The sequence below is a fragment of the Sciurus vulgaris genome, assembly GCF_902686455.1.
Source record: "Sciurus vulgaris genome assembly, chromosome: 1".
NCBI lineage: Eukaryota > Metazoa > Chordata > Mammalia > Rodentia > Sciuridae > Sciurus > Sciurus vulgaris.
Window position 1 is genome coordinate 117,829,308 of NC_136461.1, and position 21,048 is coordinate 117,850,355.

Below are 21,048 nucleotides of genomic sequence, written 5' to 3' on the forward strand. Positions count from 1 at the left end.
CTGGACAGGTGAGACTGCTTTTTACTGGCTGATCTTTGGATCAGAGGGAGGAGGACATCAAGCAAGAAGAGAGTGTGGGGCCCAGGAGATAGCAAAGCAGGAAAGGAGGAAGAAAGAGAAAGAAAAACAAAACACGACATAAACCAGACAAGACACTAGAGATGGTCGATTCAAAAGAAAAACCACACTAAAGCTAAGATGGACCCAGGGATGGAAACTACCCACAACACAACAGTAAACTTACTAAGTTGCAAATTTATTCATGTCATTTTGTTGCCTAAAATCTTAGAGCTTCCCATGTACTCAGAAGAAAGGTTGTCCTGTTCCAAGGTAGACCATCACCAAAGCATATAACAAGAAGCATGACTTGCAACTGGTTAGGTGCCCCTCTGATATCTCCCACAGCTCCCAGGTCCTAGTCATCCTACAGCACCAATACCCAAAAGTAACTCTTGTACACTTTTCTATAAAGCTGCCCAGTCAAGACTGGAAGGCCCATGAAGGCAGAGATGTTCTGTTGCACAGTGTCCCCATGCTTGACACAGCAGGTGTTCCTATTTTTGGTCCCTGATCTCTACTGTCCTCCTTTAACTTGAGATGGTTTCTGGCTTTGCCCACACTGATCCTTTATCCTACTCTATCCCCCACAAACCACAAAGGTAAACTTGCAGAAACTTCAACATCCTTCTTTAAAATTATCCCATTCCATCATTTGCTGTTCACTTCCTACCAAAAGATTCAACTTCACTCATCATGTAATAGATAGATGTTCTCTGACGTTCTACAATCTAGATCTATACTCTCATAAAATAAGCCACAAATCACACACAGCTATTTAAAATTTAATTTTAAAATAAAATTGTTTTTTCTGATGTACTAGTTTCGGGGGCTTAGAAGCTACACATGGCTAGTGGCTGCCAAACTGTACAGTGCAGAACAGAACACTCCCATCATAATGAAGAGTTCCCTGGAGAGCTTTGCTCCAGACAGTGTCAGACAATAGGGATATGAGCTAGTAGATGTAGAAAACATGCAGAACTTAAATATAAACACTTAGTGACTAGCAGCCCTCCAATCAGAAAGGGACTCACGGAAGGGAGTTTTTTGTTCCAACTGTTCATTTGCTGTCTTCAGTAGTACTCTCAATGCCCCACCACCGGGTAACCCACGTTGGGCTTGAATTTCGCCTCACCACATCCAGAGAAAGCCCATTTACCTTGAGATATTTTGGGCCTCTGCCTTGCTATGTATGTATGTATTATGATATATGTATTTATCTATTTATTGAACTGGGGATTTAACCCAGGGGCACTTAACCACTGATCCACATCCCCAGCCCTTTGTTTATTTTTTATTTTGAGATAGGGTATTACTAAGTTGATTAGGGCTTCAATAAGTTGCTGAGGCTGATCCTGAACTTGCAATCCTTCTGCTTCAGCTTCCTGAATTGCTGGGATTCCAGGAGTGAGCCACCATGCCTGGCTTGCCTTGTCCTTCTTGACTATGGGAGGAAGCTGGATTCCTAGCCCGTATTTAAGTCAGATGTATTTTGAACTTTTTTTGTGTTGGAGATTGAATTTAGTGCAGAGCACTTCTGTTATTGTACTCAGTCTGGTTTGGTTTGCATTTGAGCTGAGGCATGAACAGCTAGCTTCATGTATTCTTGGAGACAAATGAAGCAAAGGCCCATGTATGTAGACTGTTAGGGACATGGGCAAAGATCATTTCAGCAGTCACTGAAAGCTTCTCCTTTAAAAAAAGAAAACAATCACAGGCTAGGGAAGATATAATAAGGAACAAGGAAATGTAAGTACAGATGCAGGCCTGGTAGGCAGAAAGAATAGCTAGACTATTGGGTTGGTTGGGTTTTGAGTCCCAGCTGAGATCTGCGAGGAAGGAAAGGAGAGATTTGGAGGTTTTCAGAGAAAAAGACTTTAATGGTGGGCTCCCTTTTCCCATCAAAATTTGACAGCAGAGTTCAGATTCCATTCAGTCTAAACCCTGGGTATGGAGGAGGCCCTGGAGAGTGGAGAATTCCTCCCCAAATTTGAACTCCCTTTAGCACCACTGAGACAGATTTTTCTTACTTCTCAGTTACCCCTAAGTCTCCTCAGTTAAAGAGATCCATGCATCCTTCATAATTTTTTCCCAGGGTTATTCCTTTCATCACCATTGACACCTATCACTTAAACATGTCTACTACCTCAAGCCTGGATTACTACAAAAACAAACAAAAACTTTTCGTTTCCACTCTCCACACCATCCAGCATTCCACCACAACATGTCCTCCCCGCTGTTGGCCTCTCCACATCAAGAACCTGTGATTTCTCTCCTTACTACCTACACAACCAAATGCACAGAAGCTGTGGTATTAAAGGCCCTCCATCAAGTGGATCCAAATACCTTTTCAAATTCATTTCTTATTACTTATCTACATTTACCAGCCTCTGCTGGATCCTAAGAGATGCTGTGCTCATTCCTACCTCTGAGTTATAATGGCCTTCATTCCTTCTCTCTACCCATCATCATCTTTTTCAGGATCCTAGAAAAATAGCGCTGATTCTATGAAGCAATACCTGACCCACATTTCATTGTGAAAAATTTCAAACCACACTGAAGTTGAAAGAGAAACATGATGAATGTGCCCTTCATTCAGATCCACCGATTAACATTTGTTACACTTGCTTTATCTTTCTACTAAAATACATTTATTCCCCATTTGAAAGTTGCAGAGAGAGATCACGACACTTATGCCTACAATCCCAGTGACTCAGGAGGCTGAGGCAGGAGTATAGCAAGTTTGAGGACAGCCTCAGCACTTTAGCAAGACCCTGCTTCAAAACAAAAAGTTAAATAAATAAAATAAAAAGGTCTGGGTATGTGGCTCAGTGATAAAATGTCCCTGGGTTTAATTCAGAGTGGGGAGGTGGGGGAGAATATGATACTTTACATCTGTACTATACTATACTATACTATACTATCTATACCCAACAAATTTATACTTTGATACAATATTACCTAATATACAGTACACGCTCAAAACTTTCCGAATGGTCTCATCAATGTTTTTTATAGCTATTCCCCAACCGTCTCAATCCAGGATCCAATCAAGGATTTCAGATTATATCTATCATGTCTCTATTAGATGAATTAACCTGGTCTATCCCCCCTACCTGCCCCATTTTCTTGGTCTCTCATAATAATGATATTTTGAAGAATCCAGGCAGCTACGTTGTTGAATAAATGACCTATGATAGGCATTTGTCTAATGTCTCCTCCTGATTACACTCAGGTTAAACATTTTTGAGAACTGTAAGTGGATACTATATGGATTGCTCCATTGGTGATGTGATTACTTAGGTGCTCCTGAGATTTCTCAATGTAAGACTATTTTCCCATTTGAATTAATGAGAAATCCACTGGGTGATTTTTGAGACTATATAATTACCCTGTTTTCCAACAATCTCTTTCAATAGTTTGACTATTCACTGATGACCTTGCCTGAATCACTTACTGCACTGGTGGTTGCAAATGGCAATCTGCTAATTCTATCATTCATTCTACATCAGGTAATCTTCATTCCTTTCCTAGAATAGTGTCATGAAATCACAGATCTTGTTTTCTCTCCCAAAGTAATGCATTATAATAGTTCATTATCCTTTTTTTTTTTTTTTTAATGTTAAAAATGGCCCAATTTGGCTAGTGGGAGCTTCTACAAATCAACCAGTGTTTGTGTTCTTTTAATATGTCTCCATCTGTCTTTGATCATGTCCTTGCTCTCTGGCACAAAAAGATACTCCAGGTTCATCTTGTACTTTCCCTTTCCCAGACCTGGTATCAAACATTTTTCTATGGATCCCTGGTTCCTTTTAGCAGAAATGTATTCAGAAACAAAATCTGGCAGCTAGGTACTCAATGCTATTGAGTCATCCCTCTTTCTAGGCCACTTCAATGTCCTTTTTCCATAATAAGAATCCTGTTCCCAAACAACTTCAATATCTTTAGTCATTCACTCTATTCTATAATATAGACAAGATGGTTTCTGGAATTGCTACACTAATACCACTAGCAACAATTAAACCTACTAAGTTCAAGGTTTCCTTCAGTTCTTTTTGTTCTTAGGTTATATTTCACTATAAGTCAGTATGCATATGAAAGTTAATCTGAATTAATTCTTTTTTATGTTACCAATTTGAAACATTTATTTTTATATTTTACTTAATTTTAGGGTATTTTTTCAGGCTTATTTAATTTCATTTTCAAAAATATGTTAAACATTTACATGGTTGAAAATTCAAGGGGCTGGGGAGATAGCTCAGTTGGTAGAGTGCTTGCCTTGCAAACACAAGGCCCTGGGTTCGATCCCCAGCACCCAAAAAAAGAGAAAAAAAAAAAAAGAAAATTCAAAATGAAGATATTAAGCATATTTAGAAGCATCCATATCCTTTCTCCCTACTTCTCCCAAGGTAACTATTTTCATTTTGTCTTTGGCTTCCTTTCTGTGTTCTTGTAAAACTAAGCAAGCACACAAAAATAATCTTATTTTCCTTTATTATTTACATAGTAGTTTGTACTTTGCTTTTTCCACTTATGATATCTGTTAAGTAACTCACTGAGACCTTCCAACTTCCTCTTCCCTTTTCTCTTCAGTGCAGCCCACATTGCTCCCTATCATCCGGGCAAAGGTTACAGCTGGACTTCCCAGGATGCTCCAGTGCAGCACTAGGCACAGAGTAGCTACTCTCTACCTCTGTAGCAAAAACTCTTCTCATCCTTGCCTAGAAGGCTGGTCATTAAGCAAGGCCATGTTTGATGACCTTCCAAAGAGCCTAACCTTTTTATTGGCCTGTGGTGTGTTTAGGTGTGTGAGTATGTATATGTATTGACAAAAACAAAGAGAGAAAAAACAAAAAAACAGTTGCAACCCCAGCTACTTGGGAGGTTAAGGCAGGAGAACAGCAAGCTTGAGGCCTATCTGGGCAGTTTAGCAAAAGCCTAACTCAAAATAAAAAATAAATAGGGCTGGGGATATAATTTAGTGGTAAAGCACCTCGAGGTCCAATCTTTAGAACCAGAAGAAAAAAAAGTTTAATTGCTAATTAACAATTAAAAAAATACAGATTTCTAGTTTCTTTCAAAAAAAGCAGAAGTTTTGGCCCAACTGGTCTTATGATTGCGAATGGTGACAACTGGCTGAAGCCAGGTGGTATCAACATCTCCAATGAGCCCCAAGTCTTACTTTAGCTCAGGCACCACTGCACACAGCCTACACTCCTTTCTGCCTCACACAGACCCCGAAAAGGTACAGGACTCATGGTGATCAAACAGGTCTGGCTTCTGCAGTTTAAAGAAGCAATGACAAGCAAACAACAAGTCCTTTTCCAGCTACTTAAAAGGAGGTTCCTGGTCTCTTTATCCCTTACTCCATTCCAGCTTGACTGTAGAAGTGAGGAGGAAGCCTAAATATCCAAGTCCTATGGGACCAATAATAAAGTCTTTACTACTTGTTAGGCACAGTGCTAAGCATCTGATCTCAATCCTCTGAAAGTGAATTAGGTAGTGTATACCCATTCAAAGATGAATGGTCAAGAGAGGTCAAGTAAATAGAGTTAAGATATATATATAAAGTTGGTCTGACTTCAAGGTCTGTGTTCTTAAAGCAAAATGTTATATGATCTGTAGCCATATATGGATCCACCTGGTCTTTATATATATATATATATATCACATGTACTCACATACCTATACATATGAGACTATATAATATTCACATATATTATAAACATAAAGAAAATATATACTACGCATATGTTTAATAGGTAGAGAGGGAAAGATAAAAGTAGGTTGTCTTTTTTTGGGGGGGACAGGGAGAACTGGGGATGGAACTCAGGAATTGGCATATACTAGGTAAGCTGAGCTATACACCAGCCCCAAGTTTTTTTTTTTTTTTTTTTTTGAGACAGGGTCTCACTAAGTTGTCCAGGCTATGATTCTCCGGCCTTAGCCTCCGGAATAGCTAGGATTACATGAGTGTACTATCATGCCTAGGACTGATGAGCTATGTCTTCTTGAGTCTGGGGCAAAGGAATATTCATGAACCACTAGTAATCCAGGCAGAGCCACCCTGCCAGGACCTTTACTCCAGATAAAGTCCATACTCTGAACCCTGTCCTATCTTACTAGTTGGTTTCCCACATCTACCAGGGTGGAACTTTAGGCAGGCTCCTGGCACCCTAACTTCCTAAAGACTTTGCCTTTGGGTAGAATCTTCCCTATGGTCTGAGGGTGGCAACCACTGCCCTCTAGGCCTGCATCCCTGCAGTAAAGGCTGTGACAACAAGTCCTGCCAATTTCAAGTGTCAGATCTTTCATCCTTAAAACAAGGGTCAGACAAATAGAGTGGAAAGCCTCTGGCACCATAACCAGGAGGGGCTCACACCTCAACTGGCTCACTTACTAGTTTTCAGCAGCACTTGAATCACTTTAGGCCCCACCCTCAGGGATTCAACTCAGCAGCTCTGTGGTGTGAAATCTATTTTTATTTAACAAGCAACCCAAGTGATTCTGAGAACCAAACCTTTGAAAAGCTCTCAAAACAAGTTCCTTAGGGCTGGGGTGATAGCTCAGTCGGTAGAGTGCTTGCCTTATAAGCACAAGGCCCTGGGTTCGATCCCTAGCACAAAAAAAAAAAAAAAAAAAAAAAAAAAAAAAAAAAAAAAAAAAAAAAAAACAAGTTCCTTAACTTTTGAATCTATCATGAGTTTTCTCCACTGTGAAATGAACATATACTGATATCATTTGTTTGTCTGTTTTCCCTTTTAAACCTTGGGTCCCTGAGAACAAGGGCCATGTCTCATTTATCCTTGAATTTTCAACCAAGTTTCAGCACCTAGTGCATGGTAGATGTCCACTCTGAATACATTTATTAAAGGAATATATACACATTCTTTCTTTCTTCTAAAGCTGATGACCAAAGAGTTATTATTTGTTAAGTGCTTTGAAAGTGCAAATCCCAAAAAACTCTACATGAAGAATACAAATAACCCAGTCAACAAATGGGCTAAGGATATGAACAGACGCTTCACAGATGATGATCTACAGGCAATCAACAAACATATGAAAAAATGTTCACCATCTTTAGTAATAAGAGAAATGCAAATCAAAACTACACTAAGGTTCCATCTCACCCCAATTAGAATGGCGATTATCAAGAATACAAGCAACAACAGGCATTGGAGAGAATGTGGGGAAAAGGTACACTCATACATTGCTGGTGGGGCTGCAAATTAGTGCAGCCACTCTGGAAAGCAGTGTGGAGATTCCTTAGAAAACTTGGAATGGAACTACCATTTGACCCAGCTATCCCACTCCTCGGCCTATACCCAAAGGACTTAAAATCAGCATACTACAGAGATATAGCTACATCAATGTTCATAGTTGCTCAATTCACAATAGCCAGACTGTGGAACCAACCTAGATGTCCTTCAATTGATGAATGGATAAAGAAACTGTGGTAATATATACAATGGAATATTACTCAGCCATAAAGAATAATAAAATTATGGCATTTGCAGGCAAATGGATGAAATTGGAGAATATCATGCTAAGTGAGATAAGCCAATCTCAAAAATCTAAAAGGCGAATGATCTCACTGATAAGCGGATGATGACACTTAATGGGGGGTGGGAGTGGGACAAGAATGGAGGAAGGAGGGACTGTATAGAGGGAAAAGAGAGGTGGGAGGGGTGGGGGGGAAGGAAAAAAATAATGGAATGAATCAAACATCATTACTCTATGTAAATTTATGAATATGCAAATGGTATGCTGTTACTCCATGTACAAACAGAAACAACATGTATCCCGTTTGTTTACAATAAAAATAAATTAAAAAAAAAAAAAGAAAGTGTAAATCCTATGCAAATGCTTTGTTCTGTTTTTTCCTCGTCTCTTCCAGGTTCACACTTGGGTGACCTGTGCCTGACAAATGTCAGGGGTGAGAGGAAAAGGACTAGAATGAGTGAATGAACAGTAAACAGGAAAGTGAGCAGATCCCTGGAGTATTCTAATTCTAGATTGGGCAGGGCTAGGACAGCTCTCCTTTCTTGTTCATGAAAATCTTAAGAGAATAATAATTTGGTTATCAGAGCAGACAACTTGGCACACAGAGGTACATGGAAGAAGGTGGCAGGGTTAGTATGCTAAGGGTTGGTTAGCTTGGTTCAACACTGAATACTTAGTGCACAAGCCATGTGGTATGGCTTCAAAAGCATAGCTTTAGGAATCAAAATACTGGCTCAAGCTCAGGCTTGGCTTTTCTTGGCTATATAGCATTAGGCAAGTTACCTAACCTCTCCAAGCCCGTTTCCCAATTAAAAAAAAAAAAAAAAAAATGTGGTTAATACCACCTTTCTCAAAAGGTAATGTCAAGGACCAAATCACCTCCACTGACACCTTAAAGTTAGAATATTCAATCCTGAAATCGAGTCCACATCCAGTCCTGCTCATGAGATGGTCTGTCCTTGGCAATCAGTGACATGCAGGTGTGCATGCCAGAAATCTTTCACATTAACCCACAAATCTAATCAACTGTCAAGTCACATTGATATGACCTCCTAACATCTCTGGAATTCACTTGTTTCTCCCTATCTCTGTTACCACACTGGTATAGAACACCATCATTTCTTACCTACAAGAAATGGCCTCCCCACATCCTCTCCAGTTTCCATTCCTCTAGCAGTTCATATTCATTCTCCACACAAGGTGATCTTTTACAGAGATGAGTTCAAGATATAAACAACACCTTCAGTGGTTTCCCACTGTCCTCATACGAAGCTCCAAATCCTGAACATGGCTTAAGGTCCTTTACGAAGACCTCATCTCCTGTCACTCTTCCTTTCGTTTAAATAATTTTTTAATTGTAAATGGACACAATACCTTTATTTTATTTATTTATTTCTATGTGGTGCTGAGGATCAAATCCAGTGCCTCATACGTGTTAGGCAAGCACTCTACCACTGAGTTACAACCCCAGCCTATCACTCTTTCTTTTGCTCACTGTACTTCAACCCCAGAGGTATTCTCTCCTGTCAGAGTCAGGTGAGCCCATACTCATTCTTCAGAGTTCAGCTAAGTGTCTTCCTCAGGGCAATTTTATCTGATTCCACTATGCTGGATTTTTCTGAAATTTCTCTTTCTGGTGCCTAATTCAATATTAACAGAATGAGTGTTGGGTGCTTTTTTGATTGATTAACATCTGCATTCTGAGTTTAATAATAAGCTTGTTTTTCTTCCTTTAAAGTACACAGAACTCCCAGAACACAGTACACAGTAGATATTCAAATCAGATAACGTATGCAATAGAACTTCAGACAAAGTATCATAAGCATGTATTTACCATGGCAGTTAGAGGAAGCAGTTTTGAGTGACTGCTTCAATACATATAAATTGGGATCGGTGCCAGGCATGATGGCACATTCCTATAATCTCAGCTACTTGGAAGGCTGAGGCAGGAGGATCACAAGATCTGCCCCAAAATAAAATTTTTAAAAAGGGCAGCTCAGTGGTAGAGACCTTGTCTAGCATGTGAAAAGCCCTGGGTTCAACTGCCAGCACTGAGGGAGAAAAACATTAGTACTGAGTTCACAATTTCATAGTTTTGATAAAGAATGAATAAAGCAGGAAGGTGTTAAGACCCTCCATGAACTTATGGCAGGCAGTAACAGCCTCTCTTTAAGAGAGTTCTCTGTAAGAACTTCTAAAACCTTCAAACTACCAGATTTCTAGAACTCAATCCCATACAAAAACCAATGAATGAAGCATCCACTAAATGAGCATATACATGTTAAAGTGTATTGGTAACTACAGGTGAATTTGGGGAGGGGATGGCTAAAGGACTCAGAGAGAAGGGAAACTTTACCCAGAGCCTTGGAGGTCAGGTAGGTTTCTTTCTTTCTTTCTTTCTTTTTTTTTTTTTTTTTTTTTTTTGCGGTGCTGGGGACTGAACCCAGGGCCCTGTGCTTGCAAGGCAGGCACTCTACCAACTGATCTATATCCCCAGCCCCTCAGGTAAGTTTCTGATGGGTAGCTGTACTGTGGAAGGACCTTCCAGGGGCAGAAACAGCATACATAGGGCCACAGAAAACTGTAGGGAGAATGTTAATGCAACACAGTTGGGAGGAAAAGGGAAGGTCCCAATAAGAAAGAAAACTGAAAAGACAAAGTGGCAGCCTGGTACTGCCACTTACTGGCTAGTTGATCTTAGGAAACTCTGATGGAGTCTCAGTTTCTCCGCACAAAAAAATGTACATAATATACCTTCCCTGTCCTACCTATCTCACAGAGCAGCTGTGAGAATTAAACAAGATACAGACAGTATGTCAAAGGCTCTGCAAATACTAAAGCAACATTAATGTTAGGAAGTGTAATGACATAAGGAAGACTGAGGCAGGTTGTGGAAGGCCTTAAATGCTATCTGAGGATTATGGACTTTATTCTTTACAGATGGGGAGTTATATGAGGTAGAATCAGATTTAGCTTTTGAAGAGCTAAGTCTGGCTACAACGAACGACCAGAGGGGAAAAGGAAAGGCTGGAGGTCCAGAGAGCAGGTGGGACAGAGAGAAAACATGCCTAAAGGTGGGTACTATCACTGGAACATACCAGAAAGGGCACATGGGTTGCTAGGAGCTAACATGAGGGCATTTGCTGGCTCTGCACTAATAAGTGCTCAAAGCACTTATTGACTGTGCCCAGTTCAAACTGATATATTCTGTAAAAACAAAATACCCACCAGATTTCAAGAACCTAGTACAAAACAACAACAACAAAAATAAAATGTAAGGGTTGGGGTTGTGGCTCAGTGGTAGAGCACTTGCCTAACATGTGTGATTCTCATATAAATAAATGAATAAAATAAAGGTCTATCACGTGCTCGCTTCGGCAGCACATATACTAAAAATAAAGGTCTATCAATATCTAAAATATATTTTTAAAAAGTAAAATGTCTCAATAACTTTTTATAATGAAATGACTTTTGAATATACTGGGTTAAATAAAACATCAAAATTAATTTTATCATTTTAATGTGGCTACTAGAAAAAAAGTGTCTTGTGTTTCATTTCTATCAGTCTGGTTCCTTTTGGCCACAGATAAACCACACTCTGCTCTTCTCTCTAATGCCAGTACCTTCAGCTCTTCTGACCAATCAAAGAAAGCTAGCAGCTCGCCAGAGTTGCCCCTCCAGTAGTTTGTCTCCCACAGCACCTGGTTATATTTCTGCCAACCACCTCCCAAACGATCATCAATTCTCCCCTGTTTGTTGGATTGTGAGCTCCTGAAGTATGGTAGTATGCCAAATTCACCTGTCTCCCCAGTGAGGAAGAGCTGGCTCTAAGAGGCAGCCATCTTCAGCGCTTAGCAGACAATAATCCAACACTGCTTTAGGCTATGCACCTTTCTCTTTACTCAGAACCCAAAACTCCACCAGCCTCCCAGCTATCAGCTGAGACTCAGATTTATCTCATTTGTCACATATTCCTCAGAAAAAGTCCCACACCTAAGGGTTGTGCCCAGGAATTCAAATTGATATTGAGGAGTAGCAGGGTGATGGAGTGCATTCTGGTTCATCTGATCATCTGTGTGACTTAGGGCAAATAATTTACTTTCTGTGAACCTCAATTTTCCCATCTACAAAATTGGAATAAATAGCTTCCCAAACTGCAAGGCTGTTGTAAGAACTGGCATAAGGTAGTCAAGTATTGGCTGGGCATGGTGGCACACACCTGTAATCCCAGCAGCTTGGGAGGCTGAGGCAGGAGGATCGCAAGGGCAAAGACAACCTCAGCAACTTAGTGAGGCCCTAAACAACTTAGTGAGACCCTTTCTCTAAATAAAATATTTTAAAAAGGGGCTGGGGCTCAGAGATTAAGTGCTCCTGGGTTCAATTCCTGGTACAAAAAAAAAAAAAAAAAAAAAAAAAAAGTAGTGAAGGATTTAGTTAATGTCTGGCATATAGCACCACTTCATTTTTAATTTTTATTTTGTTTTAAATATTTTTTTTTGTTGTAGATGAACACAAAACCTTTATTTTATTTTATTTTTATGTGGTGTTGAGGATTGAACCCAGTGCCTCACACATGCTAAGCAAGAGCTCTACTACTAAGCCTGAGCCGTATTTATTTATTTTTGCAGTGCTAGAGATTGAACCCAGGGCCTTTTGTGTGCTACACAAGTGCTCTACTGCTGAGCTAAATCTCCAGCCCTTGGTAAAATTTAAAAAATGGCTGGTGTTCTTCTTACAAGAACCTAAAACATACATAGTAAGCTACTACCATAGTAAGCAATCACAACCTGCCTTGTGACATAAAATACACAAATATTGAGTTATCTGACAGACATGCCCATCTTACAGATCTCTGCAGATGACCTAGTTGTTGACTATCATGTTTAGTTCATACTCACGTGTTTTTGTCAACACATGCTCCATCAACTCTTTCTCTTTGATGAAAAGAACAATGTCTCAAGACAGCAGAGACCAAGAGATCTGGATATTCGTGCCAATTCTTCAACTCACTAACTGCGAAACTCCACTGACACAAAGTACTCAAGATATGGCTGCGGGTAATGGAGGTGAGCAAAGTCTATGGAAGGGGAAACACAGGCTGCAGGCAGGAGGGAGGGAGGAAGCAAGGTATGTGGCAAGAGGGCAGGACTGACAGTCTAGACATCTGGGTTCTAGACCAGCTCTGCCCCTGTCTTTTGGTAACCCTTAAAAAGGGAGAAGAAAATTATACATAATAAGCATCTAATATGTTACAGGCCTTTATTTATTCCCTACATCAACTTGGTGAGGTAACAGTGTCATTTTCCTTTACAGATGAGGAAAATGAGGTTGAGAGAAGTTAAGTAAGTTGCCCAAGGTCACAGAGGTATTAAATAGTAGAGAGAGAATGTGAACTCAGTGTGCTTTACAACAAAGTCCCATCTTCCTCCTCTGGATCTTGGCTTCATCACCCCTACAATGATGAGCCACATTATCTCATGTCCTTTCTTGTTGTAATATTGCATGATTTTTTTGTCCCTCCTGGATTTTCTTCAGGAAATCAGGTCTTTGCACCCTGAGAGGGGTCAGGTAAAACTAAATTCATTGTCTAGAGGGGAAAGATTCTCCATATAAAATAAAGTGAAGGCAGGCCATGGCCAAATTTTTTTCAAATGGAAAAAACCCAGCGTTATCATTGCCAACAATGATCTGGAAGCAACTGAGTGTCTGCACTGGTGATGTCTACAACATGGCTAATAATATTTTTATTCAAGTTTCCTGGTTTTAATGAAGGGCAAAGGAGATTAGAGCAGCAGCCCCTAAACTCACAAGATAAAGAATGAATATCTATCAACAATATAAAGAATGAACATCTATCACAGGGCCAAAGGCTTGGGAAGGTTGGATTAAAAAGGGCTTCATTCTTGGAAAGAGGTTTCTTCCTTGCCACATCATGACCACTTGGAGATGTTGGATAAGCCATATGACACCTCTTAATTCTCAGTTTACATAATGACAAAATTATCTCTGCAGGGCACTGTGATAACTAAATTATTTGTTATCTTAAACTCACTCTTTGGGTATATTCTGTTTTCCTGAAAAGATAAATAAATTAGCCGTGAAGGAACACCCTAAAGGGGATGATAATACCTTTAATGAAAACTTCCCCAAACTGGGTTTCCATAAAGTAAGGCATATCTTGCTTTATACCCTGTACAAAACTGCTATTCAAGTCAATTTTCCATTACTGGCACAAATAAAGAACAGACTATAAAACAGGTAGCCTAGAATAATGGTCAAACCAAAAAGTCATCATTTTGCTTTAAATTAAAAACAACAACAACAACAACAAAAACTTGTTGTGAGCATAGTGGTCTATGCCTGTAATCCCAGTTTGGTAGGCTGAGGCAGGAGGATCACACGTTTGAGGAAAGTCTCAGCAATTTATTGAGGCCCTGGGCAACTCAGTGAGACCAATTTCAAGAACAAAAAAAAGGACTAGGGATGTAGCTCAGTGGTAAAGCACCTCTGGGTTCAATACCCAGTACCAACAACAAACAAATGCAAACAAACTTGTCATTTGGCTAATTTGCCTTTTTAATAATCTACTTTATTAAGGTAGAGTTAAATTAATTTCCTTTCCTTGAGTACACACCAAAGTTAATAGGAAAGTACTATGTTAGTGGAAAGTTAGGCTTTGATTTATAACCTGCTAGAGGTTAAGCCATAAATGATAACTTGGAGGTGATGGAGTTGATAGTAAAAGCCTGCTATTTTTTTGAAATCCCCTTCTTACATCAGGGTGACCATAGCCTTTCCTTTAGCTCAAGTACCTGCAGGTAGATGCAAACTAAGTCACCACAGCTGGGACCACCAACTATAATGCAGGGAGGGGACCTAGAACTTCCCAGAGTCCCTTCCCTCCACATTCTTGGCTAGTGACTTCAGGAAGCACTGCCGGAAGTAGAAGAAATAAGGGAGGGTGGGTGGAGATGTTCTTCTCCAGCTTGCAAAGGGCTCCCTACAAATTCCTGTTCCGCACCTTTAAAAAACTGCCCAGAAATTTTCCTTAGAAAGTCTTCTTCAATTAACTCTCCAGTGCTGATCACCCATGTTCTTTGCATCCTTCTAGCCAGAAGTTTTTGACTTGTGCTATAATCACATATCTTGTCTCTACATTACTTTAAAGAGGAACTCACATATTCTGTGTGTTCTGCCTTAATAAAATACCTATCCTGAAGAGGGCCTCTCCTATTTTGTATCTTCAGCGTTCAACATGGGTCTCCAACCACACAACATGGGTCCCCAAACCAATAAACTGAGCTCTACAAAGCATATTTTGTGTACATAGTTGGCCGGGATGTTGTCAGAAAAAACTGGGAGTCAACTTTTCTAGTAGTCAGATCCCTGCAGTTCTCACTGTTTCATCAGCAAAGGATCCATTCCGGAACTCTCCAATCCTTACTCCACTCACCTCACAATGACTGATGGGCCTGGGACCACTGCACAAACTGCTGTTTGTAGAAATATACACAGACTAAGACAATCCCAAGCAACAAACTTAGGCATGTGCCTGCTTGACAGGAGGTGGAATAGGCAGGCCACAAACCAAAAAAATGCACCATTGGCCTTGCCTATCCAGGCACTTCGAGTCTGCAGAGCTGGATGATACACGTACGTGGAACCAGCTGCTGCCTTCTCTTCCCAGGCCATTTTGTTGGCAAGACAGGGTTGGGGGAAGAGGTGGATTTAGAATGGCAGCTCCTGCCACTTCCAGCAAATGTTCTCGCATCTTATACTTTCCTCCCAAATGAAATCTTTGATATTGAGGAAACAGTGAAAGGGGTATTAAGGCCAAAATTATTGGCCCTGGAAGATGGGCTTAAGATCCCTTCTGTATGTTAACAGGAATGATAAGCATTTGTTCTAAAGTATGTAATGTGACTCAGAATTTACTATCAAGCAGCAAAGAATAGGTTAAATAAGGTATCTAGGGGTATGAGGACATGAACGTCTTCTTAGTTCTCAAGTGTAGTCACATATGTATGTGGGGAGGAATAACAGGAAGAGATGAATGAATTCGATGGTCCCTAAAGTTCCCTTCCAGTGAACTGGACACACTGACTGATTCTATCCAAGTACAAATCACATTTTAATGAGGTCTGTCAACAAGGGACCATCTTGAATAGGGCAATAATAAGTAGTATTTGAACTTGGAAAATGGCAATCTGCAAAATATAATCTCTAGGAAAACTGGATTGACCAAGAGAGAAAGCACTGTGTCACTTAACACAGGGAGACATTTAAAAAAAAAATTTTTTTGGTACCAAGGATTGAACCCAGGGGGCACTCAACCAATGAGCCACATCCCAAATCATGGTTTTGAACTTGAGATCCTTCTGCCTCAGCTTCCCAAGCTTCTGGGATTATAGGCATGCACCACCCCAATCATCACAGGAATACATTTTAAGGAATGTATCATTAGGCAGTTTGATTGTTGTGGAAACATCAAAATATATTGACACAAACTAAGATAGTTACAACATCACAGGATAATAAAATATTGTAGGACTGCCATTTCATATGTGGTCCATGGATGACCAAAATGTTGTTATGGGGTGCATGACTGTATACTCCATGAAAATTTGTTGAATAATGAATGACCAACTTGGAAATCTGAGCTCCTTTCAAATGCTTGTACTCCAAACAGCTCACCCTTACCCTACAGCCCAGTTTTCTAAGGCTGAATTCAAGTAATACCTTCTCTAATAAACTTACCTAACCAAATTTCCCCAATGATTTTTTCAGAAACTCAGTTCATATCCATTGCATTTTATGTCCATAACTATACAACACTTAATTGTTTTAAAATTATCTCATTCATATCAATCATGTCTTCCTCCAACTGGGTAATAAACTCCTTAAGAGAAGAAAACCTGCCAGATACTTTGTTGACAGGGCCCACAATAATTAGTACAGTGCTAAGCATATACTCAGTAAATACTTGTGACTGACTGATGGAATTCTGATGATGATGATAATGTTAACTGCTAGCATTGTTTTTAGGCATCTACTGAAATTAGACAATATGATCTTGAGTGCAGGCTCATGAACCCTCTTCTGGATATAAATGCCCTGCCATTTGATTAGCTATGTGCCCGTTAGGCAGGTTAACTTAACCTCTTGCCTCAGCTTCCTCATCTATAAAATGAAGGTAATAATATACCTATTTCATGGGATTACTAGGATTAAATTATTTAAAACATGTTTAAAAAAAGCTGAGGCCAGGGTTCAAACTAGGAATCAATAAAATGTAGGCATATTTATTTATTTTACTTAATCCTCACAACAACCCATAGGTGGGTATATATATTAATCTTGCCATTTCAAGAAATGGAAAAAGCTTAGTAACCTGCTTGATGTTTCATGCATCCAAGTAAAATGGAGCTGGTATTTGATCCAAAGCAGCTCGGTTTTCAGAACTCTTCCTCTACTAATATTGTGCTCTCTGGCTACAATCCTCACCACCCATTTCACTTTGCTACAGATTTGCCCTTAATATTTCAGTGGTCTGAAATCTCCAATCCCAGGCTCAGGAAGGCAGAAATCAGTTGTCTTACTTCTCAGTATTCAAATTCAGATTTTGTAACATTTACTAAGTATCTACTGGGGGGCAAATTTGCTGGGTAATAAGTATCTTATTTGATCCTTAGAGCAATTTTGAAAATGAGTGGGGAAACTGAAGTTCAAAGAAGATAGGGACTTGCCTGAGGGCTCAGGGTTGGTGAGACCTACAGCCAGAACTTATTTTTCCTCAGACTGCCTGACCCCAAATCCAACAAACAGTCCTTACTAAGTCAGTGTGGCTCTGGATGTTTCCTGGCACAAGTGTAAAACACAGAGCAGACTGCATTTATACATCTGCTGGTCAAATGCACCAGCTTTGGAATTATTCCACTTAGTGGCTCTGTGATCTTGGGTAAGACATTTAGCCTCTCAAACTCATCTGTAGCAGAGGCAACTCACTGAGTTATCAGGAGATCAAACGGTGGAATTCATTGAAGTATTTAGCAGAGGGCACACAACAATTACTCAAAATATGTTAACTACTATCACTACCACCACCAGCAGGAAAGGGGCTTAGAGTAACATTTCACCACCAATTATTTTTTAAATTTTCTTTCATTTTTTGTTTTTGGTACTTGGGATTGAACCCAGGGAAGCACTTTACCACCAAGTTAATGGACTTGCTAAATTGCTGAGGCTGGCCTCAAACTCATAATCCTCCTGCCTCAGCCTACTGAGTCAGGAGTGCACCACCGCACTGGGCATCCCTATCTATTGTTTAAGAACATCCCTAATAAAAAAGATGTTCAAGTCAAATGACTGATGGATATATAAATACATAAGCAGTTGAACTCCACATCATGTACAACCACAGGAATGAGATCCTAATTAGAATGTTATATTCCATATATGTATAATATGTCAAGATATAGCCTACTGTAATGTATATCTAAAAAGAATAAAAAATTAAATAAATTTTTTAAAAGACCAATAGAGAAACTAAGTTCCAGAGAGATAGTCATTTGCCCACAGTTAGGACAGAGAGTTGATTTCCTAACTTGCAGCATAAAGCTCTTCACCGGAGCCTGCTATCTGCTGCCTCTCTGAATTTTTTTTTTAAAATCTAGAATTTCAGGGTATACCACCGGCCATTCAGTTCTAAAGGAAGTCCTATAGTCCTTTAAGGCTCCTAACAACACTTTTGAGCTACAGGGATTCACCATGTCCCCCCACCCACCAAAAGCGGGTGCTGGGCAAGCTATTCCAAGTGGAAAATTCAACTCCATCCCAGGCGGAAACCCCAAATCTTTGCTGTTCCAGCAGATTTCCAGGACGTACTGGCTCCCAGAAACCACAATTACAGACAAGCTCAAGGCAGAGGAGTAATTAGGCCCATAACATCAGCTCAGCAGTCTCTTGGCCTCTCTCTACAGGGCTGACTCCAGCTCTCTACCTCTCCCATCCCCCTCATCCAAACCCCATCTCAACAACTGTCTAACATAGATGCCAAGAGAATTTCCACCCTTTCTCTCTTCTAGCCCCTACTTGATTTCCAGGAACAAAAGAAGGGCGGGGTGAGAGAAGAAAGATCCATTTCATGGATACAACTAATGCTGAATGGCAGTGAGCTGAAAATAGCTTTCACAGAAAGAAAAGCATTCTTGGGGCCCCTCCCCTCATCCTGTCCCTTATGTCCCACAAAGATGACATTGGGAAGCAGTTCCCTGGGCAAGACCCCCAAAAGTGAAATAAAAGGAATTTTGTGAACCAGAAAAACAGAAACCTCAATCTCTCTAGAATGAGCACAATCTTGGCTGGAAACAGTATGTGGAAAAGATGACTTCTAGAAGGCTTGGGAATCCAGGGTTATAACTCCTATCTCTAAGACCATGGAGGGGTCGTCCTAGAGGAAATGTACCCTTCCTGTGGCTCCTCCTAATCTTGGCTCATAGGAAAGAAAGCCAGGCCTTGCCTTCATTTCTAAATAGACTACTGCCCTTTTATCCTGAAATATGGGATTGGTGTCCCCATTATTTCAAACTCCAGCATAAAACTTTGTGTAGCACTTTCTTCCTTCCAACATTACTACTCATTTTTTTGAGTAGTGAATCTGCTCAGTTTAGCTTGATGCCTGACTCAAACACCCCATTGCTGTCCCTTATTTCTCCCAGTGTTCTCAGGACTATACCACTTCTCCAATCCCCACCCAGTAGTGTTGAAGGCCTGCAGTGGGTGTGGGTACCATGGATCCCCTCCAGGAACTCTCTGGAGCTAATATTAATGGTTGGATGGTACAAAAGATAAGGAAGAGTGGCATTCTAAACAGGGGGGGACTTATATCCTAAGGGCTTTCGAACAGTGATGGCTGAGAGGATAGAGTTGAAGGCTGTTAGTATAGTTTCTTGAAGCCATTCAGAGCCCCTAGAATCATGGCTGATACAAGCAGCTGGAGAAAAGCCTTCGAAACAGTATGGTACTGACTCAATTTCATCAAAACTTGACTTAAAATGTATTAATCCCCACAGTTTTCCTTGATTTAGCTGGTCTAAATCAAGGATTTCTATCCCTAGGCTAACATCACCTCAGTCCTTAGAAATTTACTCTGCACTATTGGTTTGTTTCTTATAACAAAAGTGGAAAACAGGTTAACACATACACATGCAAACCATTTATTTCAAGTTATATTTGACATATCCAGCATAGGCTAAAAATAGGAACACCTCCCTGGAGTTCATTCTAAAAAGAACTGCTTTATATTTAGAGAGTACTTGTTTTGACCTTTTTACTTTAAATATCCTTAAATCAATATACTTCCACCATTTCTGGTTTTCCCAAGTAAGCTGTAAATTCCTTGAAGAACGAAGATATGTCTTCCACTTTGAAATACGTTTGTATTCCCTCATCTTCTGCTGGCCAGCGGATGAAAACAGAGGTATTTTTTGCACACTATGTGCCTGTACAGATACATATAAACACATAGCATCCACCATAAAATACAGAACTCTACACACACAGCACTGTTCAACTCCATTTGTTTGGCAAACGAGATGATAAATGGTAATTGATACAAGTCACAAATCTAAGAGACCAGGTAAGCCAAAGAGAAGCTAAAGATTCCAACCCTGAAATTTTCCCCTTTCCCTGTACTAGAGATTGAACCCAGCAAGTGTTCTACCTCTGAGTTAGATCCCCAGTCCTTTTTTATATTTTATTTTGAGGCAAGGGCTCACTTAAGTTGCCCAGGCTGGCCTAGAACTTGTCTTGAGCCTTCTGAAAAGCTGGGATTACAAGTATGCCCCTTCACACCTGCCCCACACTGAAGTTAATTCTGATTTTAAAGACAGTGGGACGGAGGGAGACATGAAGGAGCTAGGATGCATCCCAACAAAAGCACTATAATCGCAGCACAGAAAAGGGTTAGAATCTAGTTTCCCTATCTCTCTCGCTAGTGCTAAGGGAAAAAGTTTCTAGGGACAGAAAGAGAATTCCTCTCTGATTCTGTGTGCCCCCTGGCGTAGAAGGTTGCTCTGGACTGGGATTCAATGCTCTGGTTCTTTCTGATAGCAAGGGAAGTCAGGAGGCTCTGCCTTTATGGACACTTGGACAGGACTCAGGTGGGGAAGGCAGCAAGAAGACAGCAATGACTGATAAAGTTTCACCTATCACTGGCATCCCCTTCTCTGGATCACACTGAAGGTTTAACGATTTGACTGTTATGTGATGCCATCCCCATAAGTCACCAAGTGTAAACGTGCCAAGGGCCTGAGCCAGAGAATGCAGGGCCTACATGAAGCAACCTGAGATCTGTAGTATGAGCCCTGCACCACAGGCCTAGTTGAGGGTGGGGTTCCTGTAGGACTAGGCTGGCTAATAATAACAACCATTTAAATCATTACTGATTTGGGTTAGAATCTCTCCCCTAGTGGTTCTGCATGTGCAGGC

The 21,048-nt window shown here is 40.3% G+C and overlaps 1 protein-coding gene across 8 annotated transcripts in view; it reads right to left on the bottom strand.

Moving 5' to 3' along the window:
* Positions 1–21,048, bottom strand: part of ARHGEF11 (Rho guanine nucleotide exchange factor 11) — a 116,647-nt gene that overhangs the window by 50,090 nt on the left and 45,509 nt on the right. For 3 of the 8 annotated variants that reach the window (XM_079109163.1, XM_079109164.1, XM_079109162.1), the window contains exon 2: positions 1–33. The exons of the other annotated variants lie outside the window; for them this stretch is intronic. In XM_079109163.1, coding sequence (XP_078965289.1) covers positions 1–33 — 33 coding nt within the window. The remainder of the gene's footprint in view (positions 34–21,048) is intronic. 8 annotated transcript variants of the gene reach the window in all.